Genomic DNA, 25,371 nt, shown 5'->3' on the forward strand with positions numbered 1-25,371 from the left:
AACACAATGTGCTTTTGTGTAGATTGCAGCAAAGACTGTACCCCAAGTGTTGCAGTCTACCAGGTGTGGTACGATCCCCATTGGTAAATAGATTGTTAAAATTCTGTGTTTCTCATGAGGGGTAGTATCCGGAAATACTGCCTCGATTTGAGTAATTTGTTTAGCTATCCAGAATGGAATTTGTTCCCTTTTTGCAGGTAATTTACCAATGACTGATTGTATAGTCTGTGGTGAGATTTTATTTGTGTTCCCCTGGTGAAGGGTTTGTTGTGGAATCCTTATAGGAGGTTCGGACTGTTGCAGTCTGCATCACATATTGAACAAATTGTCTATGTATTTTTATTAGTTGTTTTAGTTGAACTAATAGTTCTTCACTTGACGTTTCTTCAATGTCAGGATGTGGTGTATAGCTGGCTAGTACTGGCCATTTTTCTCCTGTTCTACCTAGTGGACCGAGCCTGGTAATGTGATTTTGATGTTGTAGGACGCCTTTAAACCAGAGTTGGTGCTCTTGGTAAGTTAATGGAATTTCAATGTCCTCAAAAGGAACGTATTCCGTTGGATTATCCTCTACTTTGTAGAAGTGAAACACATGCGATACTGCATTTGCTTCAGGGAAGATTATCCATGAATAGAATACCTCTGTCCGTCGATATTCATGTGCCTCTATGATAAAAATTACCCTACCACCTCTTGATGATAGGCCATTTTTTATAAGCTTTATAGTGATGGTTTTCCTTATGTTTTCCGGGATGATTATAGCATCCGGGTCAGTTTCTTGGAAACCTGTTGTGTCAAAACCTGATTGGGCTGCAGCTCCACCGTTTGTGTTGTTGTTGACGTTAAGCGACATTGTTTAATGAAAGTTTGCAGAGCAAGTTTCAAGGAAACAAAGATAAGGTGCACAATATTTTGGAACACTGTATTCTTCAACGTTGAACAAACCAAAAAACCAATACATAGGATTTTCGTCCTACTCAGTTATGGCGGATATTTGATCCTTTTACCCACTCCAGACGTTTATTATTTTAAGGGAAAAAGGGGTCTCTGTGAAAAGCACGACTGAGTTACTTTGGTATCTAGCGTTAAATTAGTGCCTTACCAAATGTTGGGCGCCAAATAGTGTAGTTCCTATATTTCCAATAGGCTCTGCGCATTGGAATAATATATCCTATTTTTGACGTAGGACTGAGGTCGACTAGGTCTCTATCGAATATATTAGACTTAATTGTGATTGCCAGCTAGCTCAGAGGTCACTAGAAATTTTCTCGAATACACAAGAAGGGATTCGTTTCTGACAACCGCATAAACATGACAACTTTGTTTCCCCAAGAATAAACGTATCTTCAGAGTCGTGGAAACAATAGATAGATATTTTACTCAGTGAATCGTGCATGCTTCATTTCATCAGAGTAGCAGAGACATAGAGATACGGGCGTTTTCAATAAAATGATTTATTGAACAGTCTTCTTTCTCATGCAAGTAAAGTGAACTGCTACAATCGTAATCGTAATACTGGTTGCAAAGTATAATGTGTTCAGTAAGAAGAGTATTATAAAATAATACTGTAAAAGCATTGTATGGTTTCTAAACCATAGATAAATACATACATAAATAACAAAGGCTAAAAGTACTCAACTGGTGCTTCTAAAATACGTCGACCCCAATGTACCTAACCTAAGTCTAGTATGAGGGAAGAAGTAAGTGTGGTGTAGCATAGGTTTAGTTTTTTTTGCCAAGTATCTAACCAAGATTTCTCTTAGGGTCTAATCAGCTCCGTACCTTGGTTTTAGAATGAAAGAGGTCTGGTATCTCTGTCTCTGGACTCGATTTTCCAGCACCCCGCAAGGGGAGCTTGGAAACACTGGAGCTGGATTCTCAGCGAGAGAAAAGACAGCTTCTCGATCAGGGCATCAGCTGGAGGCTCGGCTTCCTTCGGCACTTGCTGTAGCGAGCTGCATCGGGCAAGTAGATAGTCAAACTGCTCCGAACCACCGTGTCTTTGCTAGGGCAAGTGTAGGCATATTTAATTCCTTGAAGGTGCCTAGTTTGACGTAAAGTCGGGCATAATAACGTCATCAAAGAATCCCAAGGGAATGGTAGTTCTTTGAAAACTCCATGAGTTCTTGGACAAATCAATATTCAAGCAAGGGGATGTCCCTGACTCCCGAAGCCGAGTTTTCCAAGAAATCATTGTGGCTTTTTGGAATGAGTGGAAGTAGTCATGCCTGTATTTGGACTGCTTGGGTTATATCTAAATATGGTTATGATTTGTATGCCTATATAAGAGCAATGTGAATTTTACCTATATAAGGGCATGAATCTGTAAATTTCGCTCTGATCCTAAAACGCTATACAACAGAGGGACAGCTTATTTCAAATAATGCTATAAGGTGCTACCTAGATGCTGCAGACACTGCTGCTAGAGCTGTAAACACCAGCATCCTTTTAAGAAGGCACGTCTGGCTACGCATATCAGGTTTTAAACATGAGGATCAGACTACCATCCTGAACACACCCTTCCACAAAGAACACCTCTTTGGCCCGGTCGTAGATTCCTCACTTGAAAAAATGAAAAAAGATACTGAAGTGACCAAATCCATCAGAGCCTTTCAATTGACACAAGCATGTGGTTCCTTTTGGCGTTCTTTCTACCTTCGGAGTGTCTAAAAATACCTCATCAGAGACTACCACCACTACGTACAAAGGTAATAACTAACCCTCTCCCTCTAAGGGTTACTTCAGAGGGGGGTATGGAGGCAACAACGGCAAAGGCAGAGGTAGAGGCTCAAACACACATGCCTCCCCCTCCAACACAAAACAGTTACCTCACTTCACTTCCCCCCTTCCATTTAACACCTGTCTGAGTCGTCTTTCGGATTTTCTACCCGTCTGGCGTTCCATAACAGACAAGTGGGTAATGGAAATTATCATTCTGGTTACTGATAGGCTCCAGGTTGGATTATGCCAACAGTCTATACCTGGGCCTGCCAGAGTATTTGCTGCAGAGGCTTCAAGTGGCACAGAACGCGGCGGCCAGGGCCATCTTTGGCCTAAGTAGACGCACCAGCGCCTCTGGGTTGTTGGTGACGCTACACTGGCTACCCATCCGCAAACGGATTGCCTTTAAGGCTCTGACCTTGGCCTATAAAGCTCTCCATGCGGTGGGAGCCAAACATCTTCAAAAGAGACTCACTTTTTACCATCCTACTCGCGCGTTGAGATCGGAATCTTTACTTCTTGCGGCTGTTCCGCGTGTGAAGAGGGCTCGCCTAGGTGGCCGCTCCTTCAGTCTGCTGGCCCCACAGATGTGGAATTCCTTACCGCTCTCTCTGCGGGGGGCGACTACTCTTCTTGATTTTAGGAAAGGCCTCAAAACCTGGCTGTTTTCTAAATAGGTTTGCCTGTAGCCCCGTTTTTTTTGTGGATTTTTGAACTGTTTTTATCTGTGTTGTGTTATTCTGAAACCTGCTCACCTTACCTAAAGCGCCGGGATTCTCTTTTTGAGTAACCGTTGCGCTATACAAAAAAATAAATAACATAACATAACATAACATAACATAACTGCCTGGAGTTCACCAACAATCCTCCAAACATTCCCCAAGTTCACACAAACGCTCTCTGGATCACTTACACCTCCTAAAGCAAGAGACCCAGTCTCTCCTGCTAAAAGGGACTATAAAGCCCGTACCATCACAACACCACAGGTCGGGTGTGTACTCCTTTTACTTCCTAATACCAAAAAAGGATGGTTCTCTCAGACCAATATTGGACCTCAGAGAACTAAACCGTTGGGTACAGTCATGCCATTTTTATATGGTAATACTTTAGCAAATACTACCACTTCTGCAACAGGGCGACTTTCTGTCTACACTTGACTTAAAAGACGCCTACTTCCATATTCCAATCCATCCCTCTCATTGCATTTGTGGTAGTGGGTCAACATTACCAGTCAATGTACTCCCGTTTAGAGACACACTGCCCCCAGAGTCTTCACAAAGTGTCTGGTGGTAGTCGCTGCTCACCTGAGAAGACAACGCATCCATGTCTTGCCTTACTTGGACGACTGGCTCATCAAATCCAGCACATATCCAAAATGTCTCCAGCACACCCACAGAACAATTTTGTTACTACATCGACTAGGGTTCACAGTCGATGTGCTAAAATCACATCTCCAACCTGCAGATACTCAAAACTATCTAGGAGCCACCTTAAATACGCAAAAGGCTCTCGCTTTTACCGACGCAGCCAGAATTCACAACATTCAGGCTCTACTTCCCCAGTTTCAATCCAATCGCTCTCTTCAAGCTTGGTTGTATATGCAACTACTAGGAATGATTGCATCTTGCATTATGATAGTTTCCCTTCAAGAATGTTTAGCGAGTCAGTGGAACCAATCAAAGGGTCTGTTAACCGATCTAGTGTTGGTAAGCAGCCATACTCGCCGCTCTATGCAGTGGTGGAACACATAAAATGTATCAAAAGGACGGCCCTTTATAGACCCAGCTCCACAGACAGTACTAACAGCAGACGCGTCCCTCACATCTTCAGCACCCCACAGTGCAAGGCCTATGGAGCCAATGGCGAGAGTTGCTCCACATCAATCATTTGATGTGGTGCTTACAATCTTTCTAGCTCTCAAGACATTTCAAACACACCTGGTTGGCAAAGCTGTCTTAGTCCATACCGACAACATGACAGTTGTGTACTACATACAAAAATAGGGGCGGACACACTCTCTCCAACTGTCCCACTTAGCCCAGGACATTTGGAATTGGGCCATTAACCACACAATCTATCTCCTAGCAGAACACCTCCCAGGAGTGAACAACAGATTGCAGACCTCCTAAGCAGACAGAGGCAGCAAATACACAAGTGGTAACTTTACCTTCAGGTTCTCCTCCCATACTTTCAAAGTTGAGCACTCCCTCAGATAGATTTGTTCGCCACACACCAAAATGCAAAAGCTGCGCCTCCAGGTATCCACACCAGTTATCCAAGGGTAAAGCACTATGGATGAACTGGCCAGGGATATTTGCCTATGCTTTTCCATCTCTCCTACTCATTCCAGCAGTGGTTCGTAAGCTCAGGCAAACATCCCCCACATTGATCCTAGTGGCTCCAACATGGGCCTGTCAACCATGGTTCACAACCCTGTTGAAGCTCTCTCAGTCCTGCATCAAAGCTGCCCAAAACACCAAGTCTCCTTACACAGACCCATGGAGAAATCGGACACCCAAAAACTGAACCTCACAATCTGGCTCCTGAAGTCATAGAGTTTGGTTATCTGAACCTTCCTCCAGTCTGTATGAACATGATCAGGAAGGCCAGAAGGCCTACCACTAGAGCCTGTTATGCAGCAACATGGAAGCGTTTTTTTATTTATTGCAATATCAATCTCATCAACCCTCTTGATGTTGCCATACAAAACATTATCTGTTATCTGTTACACTTGCAGCAGTCAGTATTGGCTTACACCTCCATCCGGCTACATCTTGCTGTAATAGCTGGAAACCTACAAAATAGGTAACATCTGTCGCTTTTCAGAGTACCCGTAATGAAAGCTTTCATGGAAGGACTTAAGAGTTATACATCCAAGACTCCCACCTGCCCCAGTGTGAAATCTTAACATAGTCCTCACAAGATTAATGGGACCAGTGCTTAATTTGTAAAATATGAGGTTCAGGTGCTGAAATGTTTGTTGTAGACCACGCCTACTTTTCCCTGGCTCCACCCACTTCCTCCACTGGCTCCGCCCACTTACTATATTAGCCACAGCCACATCTTCAACTGACACTGCTAAAAGTCAGATATAATATATCCGAATTTCAGCAAGGGAGCCTTCCTCATAGTAAGGTTTTGATAGGAGGTTCCCCTGCCCTGTGAACATTTTGAAAAAGATTCATTCAAAAGTGCATTTTGGCGCCCTCCAATGACCACCCCTCACACACATTTCCTCAGTACCACCCTTTAACGCTGCTCTTGGATTCAAGTCTCCATAAACACGGTCTTCAATTAATTTAGTTTTATAGCGCCTCTCATACCAATGTAAGGTGTCAGAGTACTTTGCATCATTCACACATTGCATAGATACAATCCTACGTGTGTAAATCAGTATATATGGAATGTTACATCAGACAGGACTACAAAGTATAGGAGTCAAATGTCATCCATGATTGTCATTGTAGGCAATATAGTTTAAGAGTTCGAAGTCTGGAAAAGCGCAAATTGAGAATTTAAAACCTAACCGCATTGTTAGGAGTTCTCTTCAATAAGAATTGATTTATTTTCTACCCAAATTAACCCTTTTTGCAAGATTAGGATAATGTAAGTTTGGGCCAAAAAATATATAGCTCTAATATATAACTTGCTGTTTGCATGCAGCTCTTATAAGACAGACTTGTTAATAGCTTGCTGTTCTATGATAGGATTTTAACTTACAAACTGCAAAAAACAAAAAGGATCTCTCAGACAGAATCAGTAACACAAACTGACCTATTTTACATTATATGCACTTCTTGATCTGCATGGTAAACGTTCTTTGCAGCAGGTAGGTATATAATAACCATGTACTACCTTTCAAGCAGTCACAACTTCCCCAGACAAAACCCCTGTCTCTCTCCAGGAAGACGATTTATCACCATAGTTATCTTATCTTGACATTTTAATGTATGCCTAAATATTACTGGAGCCCAGGAACTCAGCAGCAGCTGCTTTTAAAATAAGAATATACTGCTAAACTGACTCAGACTCACTGCTGTGCTAGTGCAGACAGAGCCTGCAGCCTTACTTAGGCTGTTGAACAGCTTTTTTTTTTTTTAACAGATGAAGCCTGCTCAGTACTAGGCCCTGCTGCCAGGCCCTGTCTGCCACTTCACCCCTGAAGGCCTGAACCTGAATGGTCAATGACCACGATTCCGAATCGACCGGTGGTGGTGGTGAGCCGAGCGTGAGCGAAAGCCTGAGGCAGTGCCGGTATGCTTATGCTGGGGTGTGTGTGGCAAAGCAGCAAATGTGTGCGCAATTGCAGCGTGTGAAAAAATCTGCGCACGCTGCCTGCCGCGCACAGCCCCAACCCCTGCAGATTTGCAGAACTGAAACTGAATCCATCATCCAGGCAGCCTGGGCAGGCCTGCTGCCGCAGCTGCGCGACATGAGTCAGACATCATCAAACTAAGGGCCGCGGGCCTGCAGCCACTCATCATGATCAGAGACAGTCACTACTGCATCAATAAATATTTAAAAAAACATAATCATGGCGCCTGCCAGGCCCTGCTTCACCTCTGCAGCGCCAGCTTTATTTTTAAGTTAACTCATTATGATTAGGCCGCCCGCCGCAGCCGGACCCCAGGGTCATGCCTCACCCGGTGGCGCTTAACTCTATGTACCCTCCACTGAGTCCACTGCTCTGACAGAATTTAATGCAGCCAACGCAGTCCGTCCAGGGCAGGTCCCGCTACTTGGAACGGCGGTTGGCTGGCCACAATGAGTCGGACGGTGGTGGTGAGCCTGAGGCAGTGCGGGTATGCTGGGGTGGGGTGTGGCAAAGCAGCATATGCGCACGCAGCAATGTGAACAAAACTGCGCACGCTGCTTGCCGCGCACAGCCCCAACCCCCGCAGATTTGTTGAGCCTGGCCCTGGCTGAAGAACCGAAACTTAATCGGGGACGAGTCAGTCACTGCACCAGTCACGTCAAGGTCGCCATTCAGTGAGTGAAGTTCTTGACATGACGGTAAAGTGACAGCAGCACTTACTTACGGATGTTTACAGCAGCACACCACACGCTCTCTGTGCCAGTGGCAGTGCTAATTATCAATTACTGACGACATGCGGTGCATGCCTGACTTCACTGTACTGTAGACCCGGCCCTGATAATTAAGTGCCGGTGCTAAGCACTGGGGACCACCCTTTGAACCCATGCACTGGTGTGAGCCACAATTTCTCTCTTGGAAAACTGCTTTTCTCATTGCAATCACTTCGCTAAGGAGAGTGGGTGAACTACAGGCACTAACCACAGTAGAACCATTTTTCTAACTGCATAGGGATACCGTGGTTCTGCGTACAAACCCTGAATTTCTACCTAAAGTAGTCTCTGCATTTCACATAAATCAGTCGGTAGAATTACCAGTATTCTTCCCACAACCTGATTCTGTTGCAGAGAGAGCTCTTACACACCTTAGATGTCAGAAGAGCACTCTTATACTACATTGAAAGAACACAATCATTTCGAAAGACCAAATGACTTTTTGTTGCTTTTGCACCACCGCACAAGGGCAATGCTATCTCCAAATCAGGTATTGCAAGGTGGAATGTTAAATGTATTCAAACCTGTTATGCAAAAGCAAAGAGAACTTTAACTTTACCTCATAGAGCGCTTTTAACTCGCAAGATAGGGGTTACTATGGCCTTCTTAGGAAACATTCACATAGTGGATATTTGCAAAGCTGCAACATGGTCTATACTGCACACATTCACAAAACACTACTGTGTAGATGTGTTAGCGAGACAACAAGCGAATGTTGGCCAAGCGGTACTTAAAACACAATTTCAGACAATTCCAACAGCTACAGGTTAGCCACCGCTTTGGGAGATTACTGCTATATAGTCAAAGATCTACAGCTCACATGCCTCGAACGGATAACGTAACTTACTCAGTAAAAGTCTGTTCTTGACATGTACAGCTGCAGATTCACATGCACCTACCACCTCCCCGGGTAACTGTAGCTGCTGCAGTTTTCTCTTTAGTATACATACATACACATGGACATTTCTATTCTACTCTTTCTAACTCCATTCTCACCTTCTGCGGGAAAACAATCTAACAATGGAGTCGATGCCCATGCGCACTATCACCGAAAGGAGGAGTCACCTACCTTGTGATTGGAAAATACTTCTTCGAAGAAAAACAAACTGCAAGCATCTGGACCCAACACTAGGTGGCAGGAGTATGCAAAGCACGTGAATCTACAGCTGTACATGCCAAGAACAGACGTTTACTGGGTAAGTAACATTATTCTTATTAAACCGAACACTTTGAAGAATAAAAATTTCCTTTCAGTGTACCTTTAGCAATGACAGAATAGTACGAAAAAGTTTTTGGGGGGACATCATAATAAAGCACCTTTTATAATTAAATGAATAGTGATGCTGAGCAAAATGAGCACAGTAGTTTATTTTTAACAGTTATTTTCTGCCAACTTTATTCAAGACATTTTCTTCATGATACTCTGAACATATTCCAGCTCCATTCTGCTAGTGTGTAATTAAGAACCTTGATGTATTTTTGTTACTTAGAGCCAAATTTTTTGAAAGTGAAGCTTTGAATGAAAACCTCAGACGAAGCCTGTCCAGAAATGCAACACGATCGCCCTATTTTGCTGGGTCATCACCATTTTCTGCTTCCGTACTTCCTTCAGAACAAGAAACTATGGATATCATAGATCTTGCTAAGAAAAACTTAGAGAAGTTGAAGAAAAAGGAAAAAAAGAAGAAAAAAAGGTAAATATTTTAAACTATTGTATGTTTTTATGATTTTCTATCCATAAAACTCTTGCTGTCCCATTAAGGTCCTTGTCACATAGTTGCCATGTATTTCTATGTGGGCAGAAAAGGGACTTAACATCTGCATTTACATTACAAGTTGTATGTTTGAAGGACATGCATGAGAGAGTGGAACAAAGCTATCCCTGTTCCACAAAAATAATGATCAAGTTGGATTAGTTCTGTTAGAGAGGGATTGAAGTTGCACGCAGCGGGCCCCAGTTCCTGCAGAAAAATCTAGAGGTACTGTCCTGCGAGTTTTCTTCCCATGTGGATAGATGGCGATGCTTGCCACTCTCACTTATAGGCAGGGCCTCCCTGTTTAGGATGAGCACCCTACAATATTTCCTGTACATACTCCAAAATGCTCCCTGGCCCATCCTCGATGCCTTCTTTGACGAAGTGGAAGTTAAACTACACACATTGCTCTGCATAGGGGTATCCAGCGCATAGCTCTCTGTGTGCTTCAGTGCAATGCATACAATGGAGGAGTAATGGTCCCCAAACTTGAAGCCTGCTACCGTGCATCCCAACTGCAGCTTTGGCAGCAAGTGGTGTTTCACCCTCAGAGAAGCCCTGGCGATCTGACTAGAATGTGCCCAATGGAGACCCCCACCCACTTGCACTATATATAGGGACACAACATATAGACACTGACTTTTGGGACCAACCACAGTCTTTTTGATGTCTTTTATATATGTGGGAGAGGTTGGAGGGATTGACTGTCATGAGCCACTCTCCTCTGGATAGGGGACCAATTGAGAGAGGTGAGGAAGTTGGCAGAGTGTACGAAATGGGGTCTTATTGGCATCTCTATACTAGGAGATGTGGTGGGCAGAGGTGACATATTAACATTTGGTGATTTAATAGCAGAATATGATCACGGTCCGTCGCAAGAGTTTCACAGCCTCCACGTAAAACACTCTCTAATACCAAAATCCATCTACTAGGGGAGGAGCTAGAAGAAATGGAAATCTCGCTAACTTATTTCACACTCATAAATAACAGCCCAGACAACTTGTAGTCCCTGAGGGTGCGCTGGGAATTAAGACATAGGGGTCTTGAAGATCGACTGGGAGGACGCTCTGTTCCATCCATATGGAAAGTGTTAAGTGCAAGCTTGCAGCTTATCCAACTGAAGATATTACACATGGTGTACTATAACAAAAATAGATTGTTCAAAATGGAGAGGGCAGCCTCCCCTAATTGTCTGAGATTTTATACCGAAAGGGCACCATCTTTCATACAGCATTGGAATGCCCCCCTATTGAGTGTTACTGGTGTGAGATTATCAACGAACTGCCAGAGATTCCGGGAGTACCCATCTCAGCAATCCTTCAGTTTGTACTACTGAGAATCCCTAGCAATGTTGTTCTACAGGGGAACAAAGAAAAACCAAAGGAAATGATGGACGGAGTGTTGACAATACAATCACTCACCCCCAGTCAACTGATCTGGGTTTAATCCATCACCGTTCTTTAGCCCACTCTGCCACCCCAGTTCAGACATGGCCATATGCAAATCAGTCTGACCCTGTGCCTCATGGGAACAGTCCAGCCCGAACTGCCAAGCCATGCCTTCCCTGGACTGGAAACAAGCTACAGAAGACCGGTTTCTGGCATTTCAGCCGTCTTCAGCCCGGCTTGCTTAAATCCAGTGCAAAGTGAGCAAGGGACTCACGTCTGAGCATACCCTGCCAACTTATGGCGAACAAAGAAAAACCAAAGGAAATGATGGACGTAGCATTGACAATACAAGCCCTCACCCCCAGTCAACTGATCTGGGTTTAATCCATCACTGTTCTTTAGCCCACTCTGCCACCCCAGTTCAGACATTGCCATATGCAAATCAGTCTGACCCTGTGCCTCATGGAAACAGTCCAGCCCGAACTGCCAAGCCATGCCTTCCCTGGACCGGAAACTGTATGTGAGTGTTTGTATTGTCAACGCTCCGTCCATCATCCCCTTTGGTTTTTCTTTGTTCGCCCTAAGTTGGCAGGGTATGCTCAGACGTGAGTCCCTTGCTCACTTTGCCACTGGATTCAAGCAAGTCCGGCTGAAGACGGCTGTAATGCAAAAAAACGGTCCTGGGAAGCTTGATTCCGGTCCAGGGAAGACATGGCTTGGCAGTTCGGGCTGGACTGTTCCCATGAGGCACAGGGTCAGACTGATTTGCATATGGCCATGTCTGCACTGGGGTGGCGGAGTGAGCTAAAGAACGGTGATGGATTAAACCCAGATCAGTTGGCTGGGGGTGAGTGTATTGTCAACGCTCTGTCCATCATCCCCTTTGGGTTTTCTTTGTTCGCCCTAAGTTGGCAGGGTATGCTCGGACGTGAGTCCCTTGCTCACTTTGCCACTGGATTCAAGCAAGCCCAGCTGAAGACGGCTGTATTGCCAGAAACCGGTCCTGGGAAGCTTGATTCCGGTCCAGGGAAGACATGGCTTGGCAGTTCGGGTTGGACTGTTCCCATGAGGCACAGGGTCAGACTGATTTGCATATGGCCATGTCTGAACTGGGGTGGCGGAGTGAGCTAAAGAATGGTGATGGATTAAACCCAGATCAGTTGACTGGGGGTGAGTGTTTGTATTGTCAACGCTACGTCCATCATCCTCTTTGGTTTTTCTTTGTTTCTATGCCCTAGCAAAGAAGGACATAGAGAGACGTTGGGGAAAGCCCCTGGCCACCACCAAGGACTTGTGGATAACTGGCATGAACCACTAAATGGAAGCTGAAATGGTGGGATAGTTAGCAAGGTTCGCCCCAAAATGTTTGAACGAATATGGGGAAACTGGAGTGAGCTCTATAGCTAATATGGCTGAAAAGTGTCTCTTTGAGAACTTCCCTGATAGGTACTGCTGGCCGCACAACCTACCCCCAAACTCAAACATACAGACACTGCAGCTGCCTCCTCCACTGCGAGCTTGGACGAACAGCCCTGGCACTACTGGAATTATAGTCTGAGGGTGGCTGATGCCCAAAAAACGTTCTCACTGAGTGGGATTCCAATGATGTGTTAAATGGCATATTTATGTACAATTGCTGGCGGCATTGTGAATGTTGTTCTATAAACAATCAAATGAAATTTTTTTTAAATTAAAGTTAAATATTAAATGACTCTGCAGGAAACCACTTTATTTGTAGATGTGCTCATTGTGAAATTGAAAGCTGCTGCCTTCCACAGTGAAGTTAGCCAGTAGTTGAAGTGGACTGACCCATTGCCCCATGCTGTAGTGGCTAGAAGAAAGATGTTAAAGATACTGTAACAGACCAATTGATAAAGAGGGCTGGTTGCAAGCCCCTGTTATATATTTAATAAAATCAAAAGGTCTTGGCTAATACCAGACATGAAAGTTTCTCCTGCTTACACGGTATGCAAACAGTACAAACCAATTGTCCTAAATAGCAGCTAGATGATGTGGCAGCTGCATGAGCCGTGCTCTGTATGGGTTGGATAATTATGCTCAGCGTAAGATTTCTTTGCATCTCATTCACTCAGAGCTAAGTAGCCTTTGTTTTCGCTACCTTCCCGGCGCGATATTTTACCAGGCTTTCCTTTATCTAATGTCCCCTTACAGGGTGTGCCATTGTCGCATCCACCCCCTCCTGAGACCTATGGGGCGCGGATCTTTTTAACTACAAGTGAGATCAACATACCTTATTCATATGTTTAGCGTGTGATTTAGAGACTAGCACCTTTGGCCGTACATTCATGGCCCATTAATCGCTATTCACGTATGTTGTATAACTAGCCACTCTGTCATGTGGCCCCATTACCTTATGCCATAGTGCATGCTCACACGCCTGTAATGCCCTCTTGGGCAACTATTCAGCGTTTCCTGCACTAACATATAACCTATGGCACTTGGACCACTTCCAGACCAGTATACAGCACTATGTTGCAGAGACTGACCTTGCAGGAAACATTCTTATTCCAAGATCATAATGTTTATGTTTGTCTTATTTGTTTGTACGTCCTTTTGTCGTTCCAGACTAGACAGGTTCCTCGTAACTGAGGTAATTCCCACAACTTGTGGTTTGTTTTCTTGTACTTATTAATTTGACACCATTATTTCTATTTTAACTTTCACGTCTTCTGGTTAGGGTGGGCCTTAGCGCACCCATACCGCCGAGGTACACGCAACACGGTCCTGAAGAATGCCCAGTAAATCATACACTTAGACGGGCTGAAACATGTCGACCCCACTTTAAGTGGAAACTTCCATCATAATTCTTTTTTTTTTTTTTTTAAGACCAGCGGTCCCAAACTTTATTTAGTTTCACAGATGAGTTAAACAGTAGTCATACAATGTCATAACAGTGAAGCATTACTACCAACGGCATTCGGCCAGCAGCATATAATGACATGTCAAACATATATGAGTGAAAGTAAACAATAGCCAGTGGAGATGCATTTGTGCGCAAGTGGCAGTGCCGGGAAATGTCTCGTGCTGCAGTGCTCGCGGCTCGTAGCACCGCGTAAGGACCAGAGCAGTCATGAAGTCCAACAGTCATTGTTTTAAGTTGTGTTCCCTGATTAGTACAGTAGTGTGCAAGGGCAGGATCATATCCCCCGTCGTCACATGGGTCGCTGGATTTCCGCCTTCTGTATTTGGAAGCATTCAGCTGGCATTGTGTGATACGGAAATGGGGAGGGGGGATCAAGCATTTGCGTGAATACAGTATTAACAATCTCTGCGTTAACCAAAAGATATAACTGGGAAGTAAAAGAAGAGGGGGAGGGAGAAACATTGCAACAACTGTTGGACTAGTGTTTGTGCGTGTGGTAGTGTATCTAGAACCCTAGCTATGTGTGGTGCACCCTATATGGGCTGCGCAGGAGCGAGGGTAATTGAGGACACGGTGTCGCTGCGGCTGCAGGGCGGAGGAGGGGGGGGGCGGCGAGGGGGGAAGGGTAGCGGCGGGGAGCGGCAGGGGACATCTCTCGTTGTGGATGGCCACAGCGGTCGGGGCAGGTGGTGGGGGGGGAAAGGAGGGGGGGGGCCCGGACAGCAAGTAACTGGGTGCACGCCCGATGGTACGCGATCAGGGTGGCGTCCCAGTCGTGGGCGATCGGATATTTCCGTAGGCCAGCGGTCTCCTCTCTGTGTAGAGACACACTCTCCGCAAAGGCCCAGTTGCCAAGAGAGCGACGCCAGTCCGCGGGGCGCGGTGGGGTGGTACTTTTCTACCGTTTCGTGATGAGGCGTTTAGCCGTTATGAGGCCTAAGTCCCAAAAGCGCGCCCGTAGCTTGGTCTGCTTGGTCCTCTTGTAGAGTCCCAGTAGGCATACTTCCCACGTCTTGGGGAGAGTTTCGCCTGTGGCTGCTGTCAGCGTGCCAGTGACCGCTGACCAGTACGAGTCTAGGAGGCCGCATCTGGGACACGCCGACGAAGTGAGTCCGAAATAGCGATTCAGTTTGTCAGGAGACAAATACGCGCGGTGGATGATATAATATTGGATGGTTTTAAACCGCGCGTTGCGGGGAAAATTTCTAGCGCCCGCTAATATCGCGGCCCACTGCTTATCCGTCCAGTCGGAGCCCCGGTCGGTCGCCCACTTCTCCCTCAGTCTTTGGGAGGAGAATTGGGTATGGCTGTGCAGTGCCTGCGCCAGCCAGTGCACTATATGAGACCCATCGCCCATCACGTGTAGGTACTGGATGAGTAGATGGGTGGGCGGTTCTTGGCTCATGTCGCCCCATGCCTTCGTCAGCTCGTGGAGGAGCCTGGCGTGTGTCAGGAACTGACCCACTGGCAGCTCGGTATCCGCGGCCAGGGTCTCGAAGGGCAACAGCACTCCGTCGCCATATAGGCCGCTCAGGTCGTCCAAGTCTGCCGCAGTCCAGCTGCGTAGCTCAGTCGAGGACAGTATGCCAGTGCCTAGGGGAGTCCCTAGTAGAGGAAGGTTCGGAGCATAGGGCACTGTATCTCTGGTGAGTCTGAGGGCCCGTGCGAAGCACCGCTTCGCGAGCGCCACATGGACTTGTGTGGGGTGTCGCCCCTGCGTTAGGGGGTGGAAGAGTGTTAGCGCCTGTGCGGGGGACAGGGTGGTGTCGGCCGTGGCTGTGTCTATCAGGTTCTTGCCGCTCAGCCAGTAAGCGACCCATTGTAGCTGGGCTGCCAAGTAATATAGCTCTTGGTTGGGGACCGCCAAGCCTCCAGCGTCCGTGGCCGCATATAGGGTCCTTAATGCTACCCGGGGTCTCCCTTTGTTCCAAATAAGGCGCCTGGTGAGAGTTTCCAGCCCTCTGAATATGCGCGTTGGCACATACACTGGCAGATTGGCATAATAGTAAAGGAGCCGGGGGAGCATTATCATTTTGGCTAGCGCCACTCTGGCCGGCACAGTCAGTGGGAGGGAGTTCCAGAACGTGACCTGGGCCGTGAGCGAGGATATAGCCCTCACCAGGTTGCCCTCCAGGAGATCCACGGGTTCGCGGTATATCAAGATCCCTAGGTACCTGAATACCGTCGGGTGCCACCGGAGCGTCACCCCCATCATGCGTACCTCACATTGCGGCATCTCGCTACTGAATGCGTAGGTTCCCGATTTGGCCCAGTTAACGTGGAGCCCCGACATGTCTCCGAACGTTCGGAAGATGTCCGTGATTGCCTCGGGTATGCGCGTGAGATCTCTGATGTACAGTAATAGATCGTCGGCATACAGAGACACCGAGTGTGTGCCGTCCGCCAGTGGTATGCCCCATGTGGCGCCGGAGGTGCGGAGCAGTTCCGCCAACGGTTCCATCGCCAAGGCGAATATCATAGGGGAGAGGGGGCGGGGGCAGCCTTGCCTGGTACCCCGCCCAATGCGGATCCTGTCAGAGAACAACCGTCCAGTCCGGACGCGTACCTCGGGCGCTTGATAGAGGAGCCCCACCATCTGGATGTAGGCTTCGCCTAGTTCATATTTCTCGAGGACTCGGAGGAGATACGGCCATTCCACTGAGTCAAACGCTTTTTCAAGATCGAGCACGATACATCTGAACGTGGCCAGGTGGGAGTCGCAGACCGTTGGACCTTAAAAAACCGGCGTAGGTTGTAAGACGTGCTCCGGGTGGGCACAAAGCCGTTTTGATCAGTGTGTACCAGTGTGGGGACCAGCGGTGCAAGCCTCCGAGCCAGCGTCGCTGCCAATATTTTGTAATCGGTGTTGAGGAGCGCCAGTGGTCTGTATGAGCCGAGTTCGTTCGCCTCTCTACCCGGTTTCAGCAGAGAGACCACGTTAGCTTCGTTTAGGGACGCCGGGAGTTCAGCATCTTCCAATGCCGCCTTATACATTCTCAGCAGTTCCGGTATTAACACCAGTGAGTAGGCTTTATAGAACTCTGCCGGGAGTCCGTCGGGGCCCGGTGCTTTGCCATTGGAGAGGGAGAAAATCACTTCCCGCAATCCCTCACTGGTGAGCGCAGCGCCCAGCTCAGTCTGGTGGGCAGCAGTAGCTGTTGGGAGCCGCAGAGTTGTCAGATAGTCCGTGATCTCTACCACAGTGGCCCGCAGCCGCGAGCTATACAGGGACCTGTAATGTGACGTGAACGCCTCATGTATCTGTGTCTGGGTGTAGACCTCGACACCCCGGGTCGTGCGGATCGACAGGACCGACGCGGATTGCGTGTCTTGTCGTATCAGCCAGGACAGCAGCCTGCCGGGTTTATCCCCCGCGCTGTGTGTGCGCGCGGAGTGCGCTGCGAAATTAATGTTCTTTAGGCGCTCCATCAATACAGCGTGATCCGCCCTTGCCGAAACCAGTTGGGAATCATCGCCTCTCGTCGCCTCCCGCTCTTTATCTAGTAGCGCCTCCTCCGCTCTTATCAGATCCCTCTCTACCTGGCCTCGCAGGCCCGCCTGCACACCAAGGCAGCCTCCCCGGGTAACCGCCTTGAAGGCGTCCCACTCGATCCTCGGGGAGGAGGCCGAGTCGTTGTTGTCTTCGAAATATTGTATGATTCTCCTGGACATCTCCTCCCGGAATGGTGTGTCGAGTAGGAGATCTGGTTGCAAGCGCCATGTGGGCACGGGCGGACGTGGGCGTCTCCATCCATATACCAGTGTGTGCGGGTTATGGTCTGAGTGCGTCCTTCCCAGGTAGTCTGCGTCTGTCACGGAGGGAATCAGGTCGCGGGACAGCATGTATCTATCTAACCTGACATGTAGTGAGTGGGCACCCGAGTAATAGGAATACACCCGGGCGGTGGGATTTCTGACTCGCCAGGCATCCTGTAAGTTCCATTGTGTTGCCCAATCAAGTAGGGCTCTGGAAGTTGCCTGCGCTGGAGCAATTGCTGCTGGGGGGGACGAGCGGTCAAGGGAAACATCTAGGACGCAGTTGTAATCCCCACCCATCATCAAGGGTACGTCTGGCCAGGGCACAATTACTGCCGATAAGCGCGCGAAGAATTTCCCCTGCTCTACATTAGGTGCGTAAATGGAGGCTATGACAATCTGCTGCCCGTCTAGTCTGCCCTGTATGAAGACATAGCGCCCCTCAGTGTCGATATTGCTGTGTGTTAGTGCAAATGGAACCCCGGGCCTAACCCAGATCAGGGTCCCCCGTGCAAACGCTGAAAAGGTCGTGGCGAATATCTGCCCCCTCCACCTACGGCGAAGTGCGGCTACCTCAGTGGCGACCAGGTGTGTCTCCTGTAGTAGTGCAATCTGGACCTGATGTCTCCTAAGGTATGAGTACACCTGGTATCTACGTGAGGGTGTGTGCATGCCCCTGACATTCCAGGTACAAAATTTAACCGTAGCCATCACAGTGTTCATTGCGCCCAAGCACCCGTCCCCCCCCCCCGGCCCCCAGCCCGCCCCGCCCACACACGTACAGCAGCCGCGAACAGCGACCATTTTTTCCCCTCGCCCTCTTCCACAGACCCAGGGATGCACGCTGTAACACTTTAGTGTCAACACTAGTCTCAAAAGGAAGAACTTTAACAGAAACATAATACCAAAAGGGCAACAACACAACAAGTTGTCGCCCAAACGCTCTATCGAGCTTAATCAATCCGTTAGTTCAATGGGGGGATGACGAAGTTCAGCACTTGGGTGGAACAAGTTAGTTCAAATCGCCAAGAGAGCCGTGGCGGCTCCCCACCACGGGCATTGGTTCAAGGGGCACCAAAAGTCAGTGGCAGTGTCCGCAGACTGGTCAGAGTTCCCAATGTTACTGGTCTCGGATAGCCCGCCCCGGGGGGGGGGGGGGGGGGGATCCCATCTGTTATTCCCTCCGGGGGGGGGGGGGCACTCACCTCTAGGGGTCCGTCCACCCCGCCAAATTTTTGTTCCCGGTGGCGTGCCAGTGGAACCGCTCCGGCTCCTCTCCCGGTGTCACGGGGGTTCCGTGACGGGTCAGTAGACGAGGGGTTCGGGAGTAGAGCTCAGATCCCGGAGATGGAACTGGACGTAGCTGCCGGGGTCCCCAGGAGAGCTGAAGTGGACCTCCGATTGGGTCAGCCTTGGAAGTGAATAAAATGTTCCAAAACGCCAGGTGCAGTGGCCCAGCCAGGGCTAGGCTGATGAGGGTTGCTTATACTATCTGATCCGATGTTTGGGGTGTGACATCCGGTAGGCCCTCCGTATTCGAGTCATCTGGCAGTCCGTACATAAAGTCGTCGTCCTCGCTCCCGCGTGATCTCGGGCTTGCGTTGGAGATCAGGATGGGTGATTGAGACCCGCTGATCTCAGCTGCTATTCGGATGGCCTCTTGTTGTTCAGACTGTATTTGCTCTGGAGTGGGGCCAATTTCTGCGTCTGTGGTCGGCGACCCGTCCCTCGAGGCGCGTCGTTGTCTCCGCCTGCGGGTACCCCGGTTTCGGTGTTGCTCCTTCGGCGCGGGTACGTAGTTCGCATCCACACCCGAATCCAGCCAGGCCGCCGCCGCCTCCGGAGTATCGAAGAAGTGGGTTTTGTCCTGTGCCACCACTCTGAGGCGTGCCGGGAACAGCAAGGAGTACTTGAGAGCCAGGCGTCTGAGCCGTTGTTTCACCTCGAGGAACGATTGACGTCGGCGTTGGACTTGTATGGTATAATCAGGGAAGAACATTACCCTGGCGTTATCTACCTGTATGTCTGACAGTTTCCGCGTCTCGCGGAGAATGGCGTCCCGGTAGTTCAACACCCGCATGAGCATTGGGCTCGGGTTGGAGCCCTCCGGGGGTGGACGGGATGGTACCCTGTGCGCTCTTTCCACCACAAAGTGTGGCGACAGTGTGCCTTCCGGCAGTAGCTCTCTGAGCCAGGTCTCCATATGTTCCGCCGTCTCCCTCCGCTCCCATCGTTCCGGCAGGCCTACTATGCGTACATTGTTTCTTCTGGCCCGTCCTTCTGCATCCTCTGCTCTATCCTCGAGGAACTCCACCCGGTTGAGCAAGTCACGGACGTGCTTATCCGTCTGCGCCAGCTTGGGTGTGGTCTCTGCCATCGTTTGTTCCAAGGTCGTGGTGCGGTCTGACAGTTTCTTGTGGTCCGCTCGAAGGAGCGTCGGGTCCACAGCCACCTTATCGATCCTGTTCTCTAGTGATGTACGGGTTAGCTGCATGGATTCCTCTAGGCGTTCCATGGCCGCCTGCATAGTGTCTAGTTTGGAGGCGGTTTGGTCAGTCTCTGTGTTCTTCACCATCTTTCCTTTGCTCAGTGCCCCACTGGTGCCGGTCTTTGCTCTGGTCCCCCCTGACATGTGGGTGGTCGTCACAGGTAGGTAGCCGAGTGGGCAGGCTCTCGCGATGAACACTGTTGGGGCCTGTGCACGCTGGCCTCTTCTGGTCAGGCAGTCTGCTCCGCCCGTGTCGGGTGGCGTGTGGGCCGCGAGGCAGGAGGGGGGGACCACTGTACCGTAGGACTACAGGATTTGGTGCTACGGCACCGACTGGGGAGGACAAGACAGCAGTCCCTCGTCTGGTGCGAGAAGCTCCAAGTGTATCGGCTGTCGCTACGAATGTCTCTAATGCAAATGACCTCTCGGCTGTGCCATGCGGTGGTTTTCCAGGTCGTGCCGTTGGGTCCCTCCGGTTGCGCCTGTCCTGCGGGCCTGGGAAGGCACGTTCTGTCGGGTGATCCTAGACGCCACCAGCGTTGTGTGGGGGCACCGCGAAGTCCAGTGCCGGGGTGGCTGAAGTGGAGTGTGCGGGGCTGCTCTGGGTTCTCTCCCGCGTGGGCCTGGGAGGTCCCCCTCGCGTAGGGCCGATCGTCAGATGGGCCGCCCCAACGTGGCCGCAGCTTGCGCGTCGTGTGTGCCGGGCTCCTCGGTGTTAGGCGGGTCCGGCGTTGTCCAGTGTCTATTTCTGGGCTGCGGACGGGTATAGGTATCCAGGAGATAGGGCCTCACAGCCTCCGTTGCTAGTCGTGCAGGCCCAGGGGCGATGCCATCAGCGTGGGTCTCCACACAGTGGAGCACGATCGTCCTCCGGCGTCCGCCAGGCTTGGCGGGAAGTCCCCAGCGCCGGCAGGTGAGAGGGTCAGTGGCACAGGGCTCTGTGGGCCAGTGTGGCGTGTCTGCTTGCAACCTCTGGGATCCCTGAGCATAGGGTTCGCCGGGGGGTATCGGGCGTGGTGATGCGGTCTCTTCCCCCTTGCTGGGCCTGTCTCAAGGCGGTGGGTGAGTGTGGGGGCCCAGGAAGCAGAGCGGGCCAGCCCTCGCTGTAGCCTGCCGGGAACCAGGGGTAGCGCTGTCCGAGTGGGCCCCCAAATGGTCGAGTGCAATCCTTCACCGGCGCTCACAGGGCCTGGCAGGATGTCCCCGGTTGCAGGTTGGCAGGGTGGGCCGATTTCGCCGCCCGTTGCAAGCCAGGTCGTTATGACCTTGCCGTCGTGTCTGGGGCCCCTGCGCAGCTGGAGCGCTGGGGGGCTGCCGGTGTTACGGCGCGATCTCCTTCCTCCACCTGATTACGCCGGGGAGTGCACACGTGTTGCGGCCTACCTCGCTGGGCCGGATCCCCGGCCTCAGGTAGAAGGGTTCGCCGACCGGAAGTGAGCCCTGGGCGGGCAGTTGCCGCGGCAGTCGACGGTCGGAGGGTCAGGTACTCCGATCCGTCTGAAAAGTTCTGTGGCGGCCGATCCGGTCCCCGGGTGCACTCGGTTCAAGTTTGGGCCCGGTGGCACAGGAAATGTAGGAGAAATAGCCCGTGGAAGGGGAGCTTCGCTCGGAGCTCAGCCCGGGCACGTCTTCTCACATCGCGTACTTGGCCACGCCCCAACTTCCATCATAATTCATGGTAGTTTTCCCAAACATATCTTTTAACCATGTCGAACTGACCAATGAATAAAAGTTTTGTTTGGTACAGTTTTAGACATTTTTAAATCACTTTTTCACATCACTGTCACAACAACCAGCTCCGCAGTAACTTCGCGTTGTAGCACACCAGGGAGGCATTCGGCTTCTCCTGGTGGTCCCAATGATGAAGCATGTCGCCAACCAGGTTGGTGAGTGAGGGCTTCCAATAAATCCCTAAAAGATTTCCAGTGTGTTCTTAAAAGGGGTTTTCTTACAGTCTTTGCCTCAGTGTTCAGACACAGATCTTTTTGCGCATGACACTCTCTTTTTGTTTGATACATTTAACCCAGGGGGACTGAGAGTGTCTCTAGCCCTCTCTCTCAAATTGTTTTTGAATGAATTTTACCAAAACATACATCATTTGTGAATTCAAGCTGTAATGGTTATCCCTGAACTTTATTATAATCTTTGTTTTTGGCTACATTCTGAATTATGCGATTTGCTCACACCACATGAACACAAAAATTAAAATGGTGGCGTCCTCTGCTCTGCGGAGGACAATAATAACTGCACGATTGCCAATATGGCTGATCATAAGGGTGAATATGGAGAAGACCAGAAAACGGCTGTCAATGCCAGAAAACGAGTGGGCAATATGTTTATAAGTGCATGTTCCCATCCAATCTCAACCAACACAGGCAGCACAAATATCCACTACCACATTGTTTCATATTCCAATATCAAGTTCTCACTGAACTTTGAATATACATATTCAATCACTAACAAACGTATTCTCATTGGCTGAAGCCAATGCTCAAATTCTAAATATGATAATAAACTCCTTTTTGTGACCCAATTGAAATCATGTAATGTTTAATTTAATGCAATTAAAATTTAAGGTGCATTATAACAACTCCCCAGTCTTTTAAACAGTTTTGTGCCCCATCTTTATCTGCATGCATCTTCTAAAAATATAAAAAAAAACTACATACCTGGTGTGTCTACAAAGAATGCTTATACATCAGTGTTTTCTTTGAAACTCCTTTACATCTGGCTAGTAATGAGATGTTTCCACTTTAAGTGAATGGTGTGGTCTTTATGAGCACTGGCCCCTTTTTTTAGCTCTGAAGTAAATTCTTACAGTAAGCAAAAGGTTAGCACAATTTCTATTGTATTTTTTTACCACTATCCTCTTGACCCATACAACCTTTTACTTTCTTGGCCTATACGGGCATCAAAAGAGAAAGTGAGGCAGTGTTGTTCTTCAGCTCAGGGTCTTAATTGATAGTTATAAACCTTAGTTAAATATATATCGTTCATTGAAATAAACACAGGGTGTCAATGTCAATTTGTTCTTCTGATGAGCAGCACTCTAAAACAGCCTTTCAGATACTACATTTGTTACTGGAAATAAACTGCATTGCAGAATCTGATGTGCAATAAATTGCCTATCGTTTGACTTTAATGAAGATTCCTACAAGGCAGAATGAGGACTACAAGTAAGCTACCTTATCTTCTCTGTTATGGGATTTTCTTTGATAGTCATCAACATTAGAATGAAGTCGCAAGCTATATTTGTCCACCCAAAGGCGCTCTTGGGCAACAGGAAGAAACAGAAAAACATCAATATTGGATACAAAGAGTGTACTTTGAAAAAATAGCTTCTCCATTTGTGTAATAGCATATCAAAGGCTACATGTTCACTGGAATTAAACTGATGAATCCCTAATGAAAGGTTTCTGAAAGAGACTTCTAGGTGCAGATTCTTAACTTTTTGAATATTCCTCAGATGCCAGACTGGATCCGTAAACTTGTCCATAGTACATCTGTGCGCTGGAAGGTGGTGCTCTCTCGCTCCGCACTTATACCGTTCCACTCCAGAAGTGACGTGCATGGCGTATATAGGTGCCATTTCTGTCCTCTGACATCAGTTCCTTTCTTTCCATGCCCCCAGACTTGGAGCCCAAGTGTCTCTCATATGCCCTTTCTTTAACCCTTTCGATGCTCATGACGAGCTCAGCTCGTCATGAGGCACAGTTGAGCTGTGCTGATGACGAGCTGAGCTCGTCCTGAATAAAGTATTCAAGGAATTTTAGCACAGGAGGGGAAAATGCACAGCAGCCATAGTGTTAAGATTTTCTTGAAACCATTTATCCAGAGTGCAAGGGATGTCACCCCAAAAGATGACAGGTTTTAAATGCTGTAAGGACTATCACCAACAGATGTCTGTGACACATCCCCACCAGGTTTGCCTGTGCTGTCTGTGGTCTTGCAATGACTGTAAGACCTGCTAAGACTACATGTTGATGAACACAAAAGCCATCCGGGATCGCGAAGTAAAACTTTGTTGCCAGCACACGAAGAGAAAGCACCAGCACCGCTACAAGTCCAAGGCTCGATTCTGGTCTTGTACCTGAAGTCGACTGAGCCGCTCTAGTTGCTGGTTTTTGTTGCACTCAGGTCTTCTTATGCTCCTTCACTCCATTCCTACTTACCGAACGAAGCATTTAGGTGGTGTCAAATGTCTCGCTCATGTTATCAGTCCAACGACTTCAGAGCTGATTCCACAACTGTTTTTGGCACAACCCGAGTTTCCGGGGCCTTCAGCCATGCTGTGCCAGATCAGAGTTCCAGGCAGCTATGCTCTGGCTCTTTGGATCTCTACCGACTCCCTCTGGTGCGCCGTCAGGCTCCGCAGATTTTAGGCCTTCCACCTGGACTACTACCTCTGGGTTCCCCCTCCACACCAGCTGGACCCTCCGAGCCATGTCTGCCATTGGCTCCAGTTCTGACACCACCCCTTGCACCCATTCCCACTACAGGTCCCAGCACATCAACACCAATGTTGACCAGGCTGCCAGAAGCCGTGGCCCAGATTGTCCTCTCCGCCGCTGATTTGACGTTGACCAACGTCACGCCCGAGGTGCCCATTTCCTCACTTGCATTACCGTAAGGCAAGTAACATCCTTTGAACTCCATTTTTGGGACTGATTCAGATAAGGACTTTGAAAAGAGGGATAAGTTTGCTCAGCCCTATACAGAGGATAGTTGGTATGAGGACCTGCAGGAGACTAGTGGGCTGGATACCTCCCCAGAGACCCCCTTTCTATCTTCCTCCCAGTCCAGCCATTGAAGAATCTGCCTCCTACACTATGGTTAAGCATATTGGAGCTGAAGTTCTTGACCTCCAGCTCTCCACTATGGAGGTAAAAACAGACTTATTGACAGATGTCCTGCAACTGGGTCAGACTACTTCTGAGCCCCTCCTCCCTTTCAATGAGGCCCTGACTGATACCCTCCTTACGGGCTTGAATCAAGCCCTACATTGCCTTCCCAATTAACAGGTAACTCGCTAGGTGCCATCGCCCTGCTCCAAGCAACCCAACCTTTTTGTCTACCACCCTTCTCCGGATAGCCTTGTGGTGCAGGCCTCCACCAGTCAGACTAACCCAACAATTTTCCTACCTCTCCCCTTGACAGAGAATCTGGGCGAGTGTAGACATTTGGGAAGCACCGCTTTTCATCAGCCAGTTTGGCCTTGTGTTCAATCAAAGCCTCCTGTTTGTTGGGCCATCCCGCTTATGCCCTTTGAGACTCGGTAGCACAAGTCTTCCCTTG

At 48.8% G+C, this 25,371-nt stretch overlaps 1 protein-coding gene across 7 annotated transcripts in view; it reads left to right on the forward strand.

Annotated features, from left to right (window-relative positions):
• KIF21A (kinesin family member 21A) overlaps window positions 1–25,371 on the forward strand; it is an 863,983-nt gene that overhangs the window by 279,933 nt on the left and 558,679 nt on the right. For all 7 annotated transcript variants that reach the window (XM_086967225.1, XM_086967228.1, XM_086967231.1 and 4 more), the window contains exon 11: window positions 9,297–9,500. In XM_086967225.1, the coding sequence (XP_086823351.1) occupies window positions 9,297–9,500 (204 nt within the window). The remainder of the gene's footprint in view (window positions 1–9,296; window positions 9,501–25,371) is intronic.

The sequence above is a fragment of the Lissotriton vulgaris genome, chromosome 1_1 (genome assembly GCF_964263255.1).
Source record: "Lissotriton vulgaris chromosome 1_1, aLisVul1.2, whole genome shotgun sequence".
Classification (NCBI taxonomy): Eukaryota; Metazoa; Chordata; class Amphibia; order Caudata; family Salamandridae; genus Lissotriton; species Lissotriton vulgaris.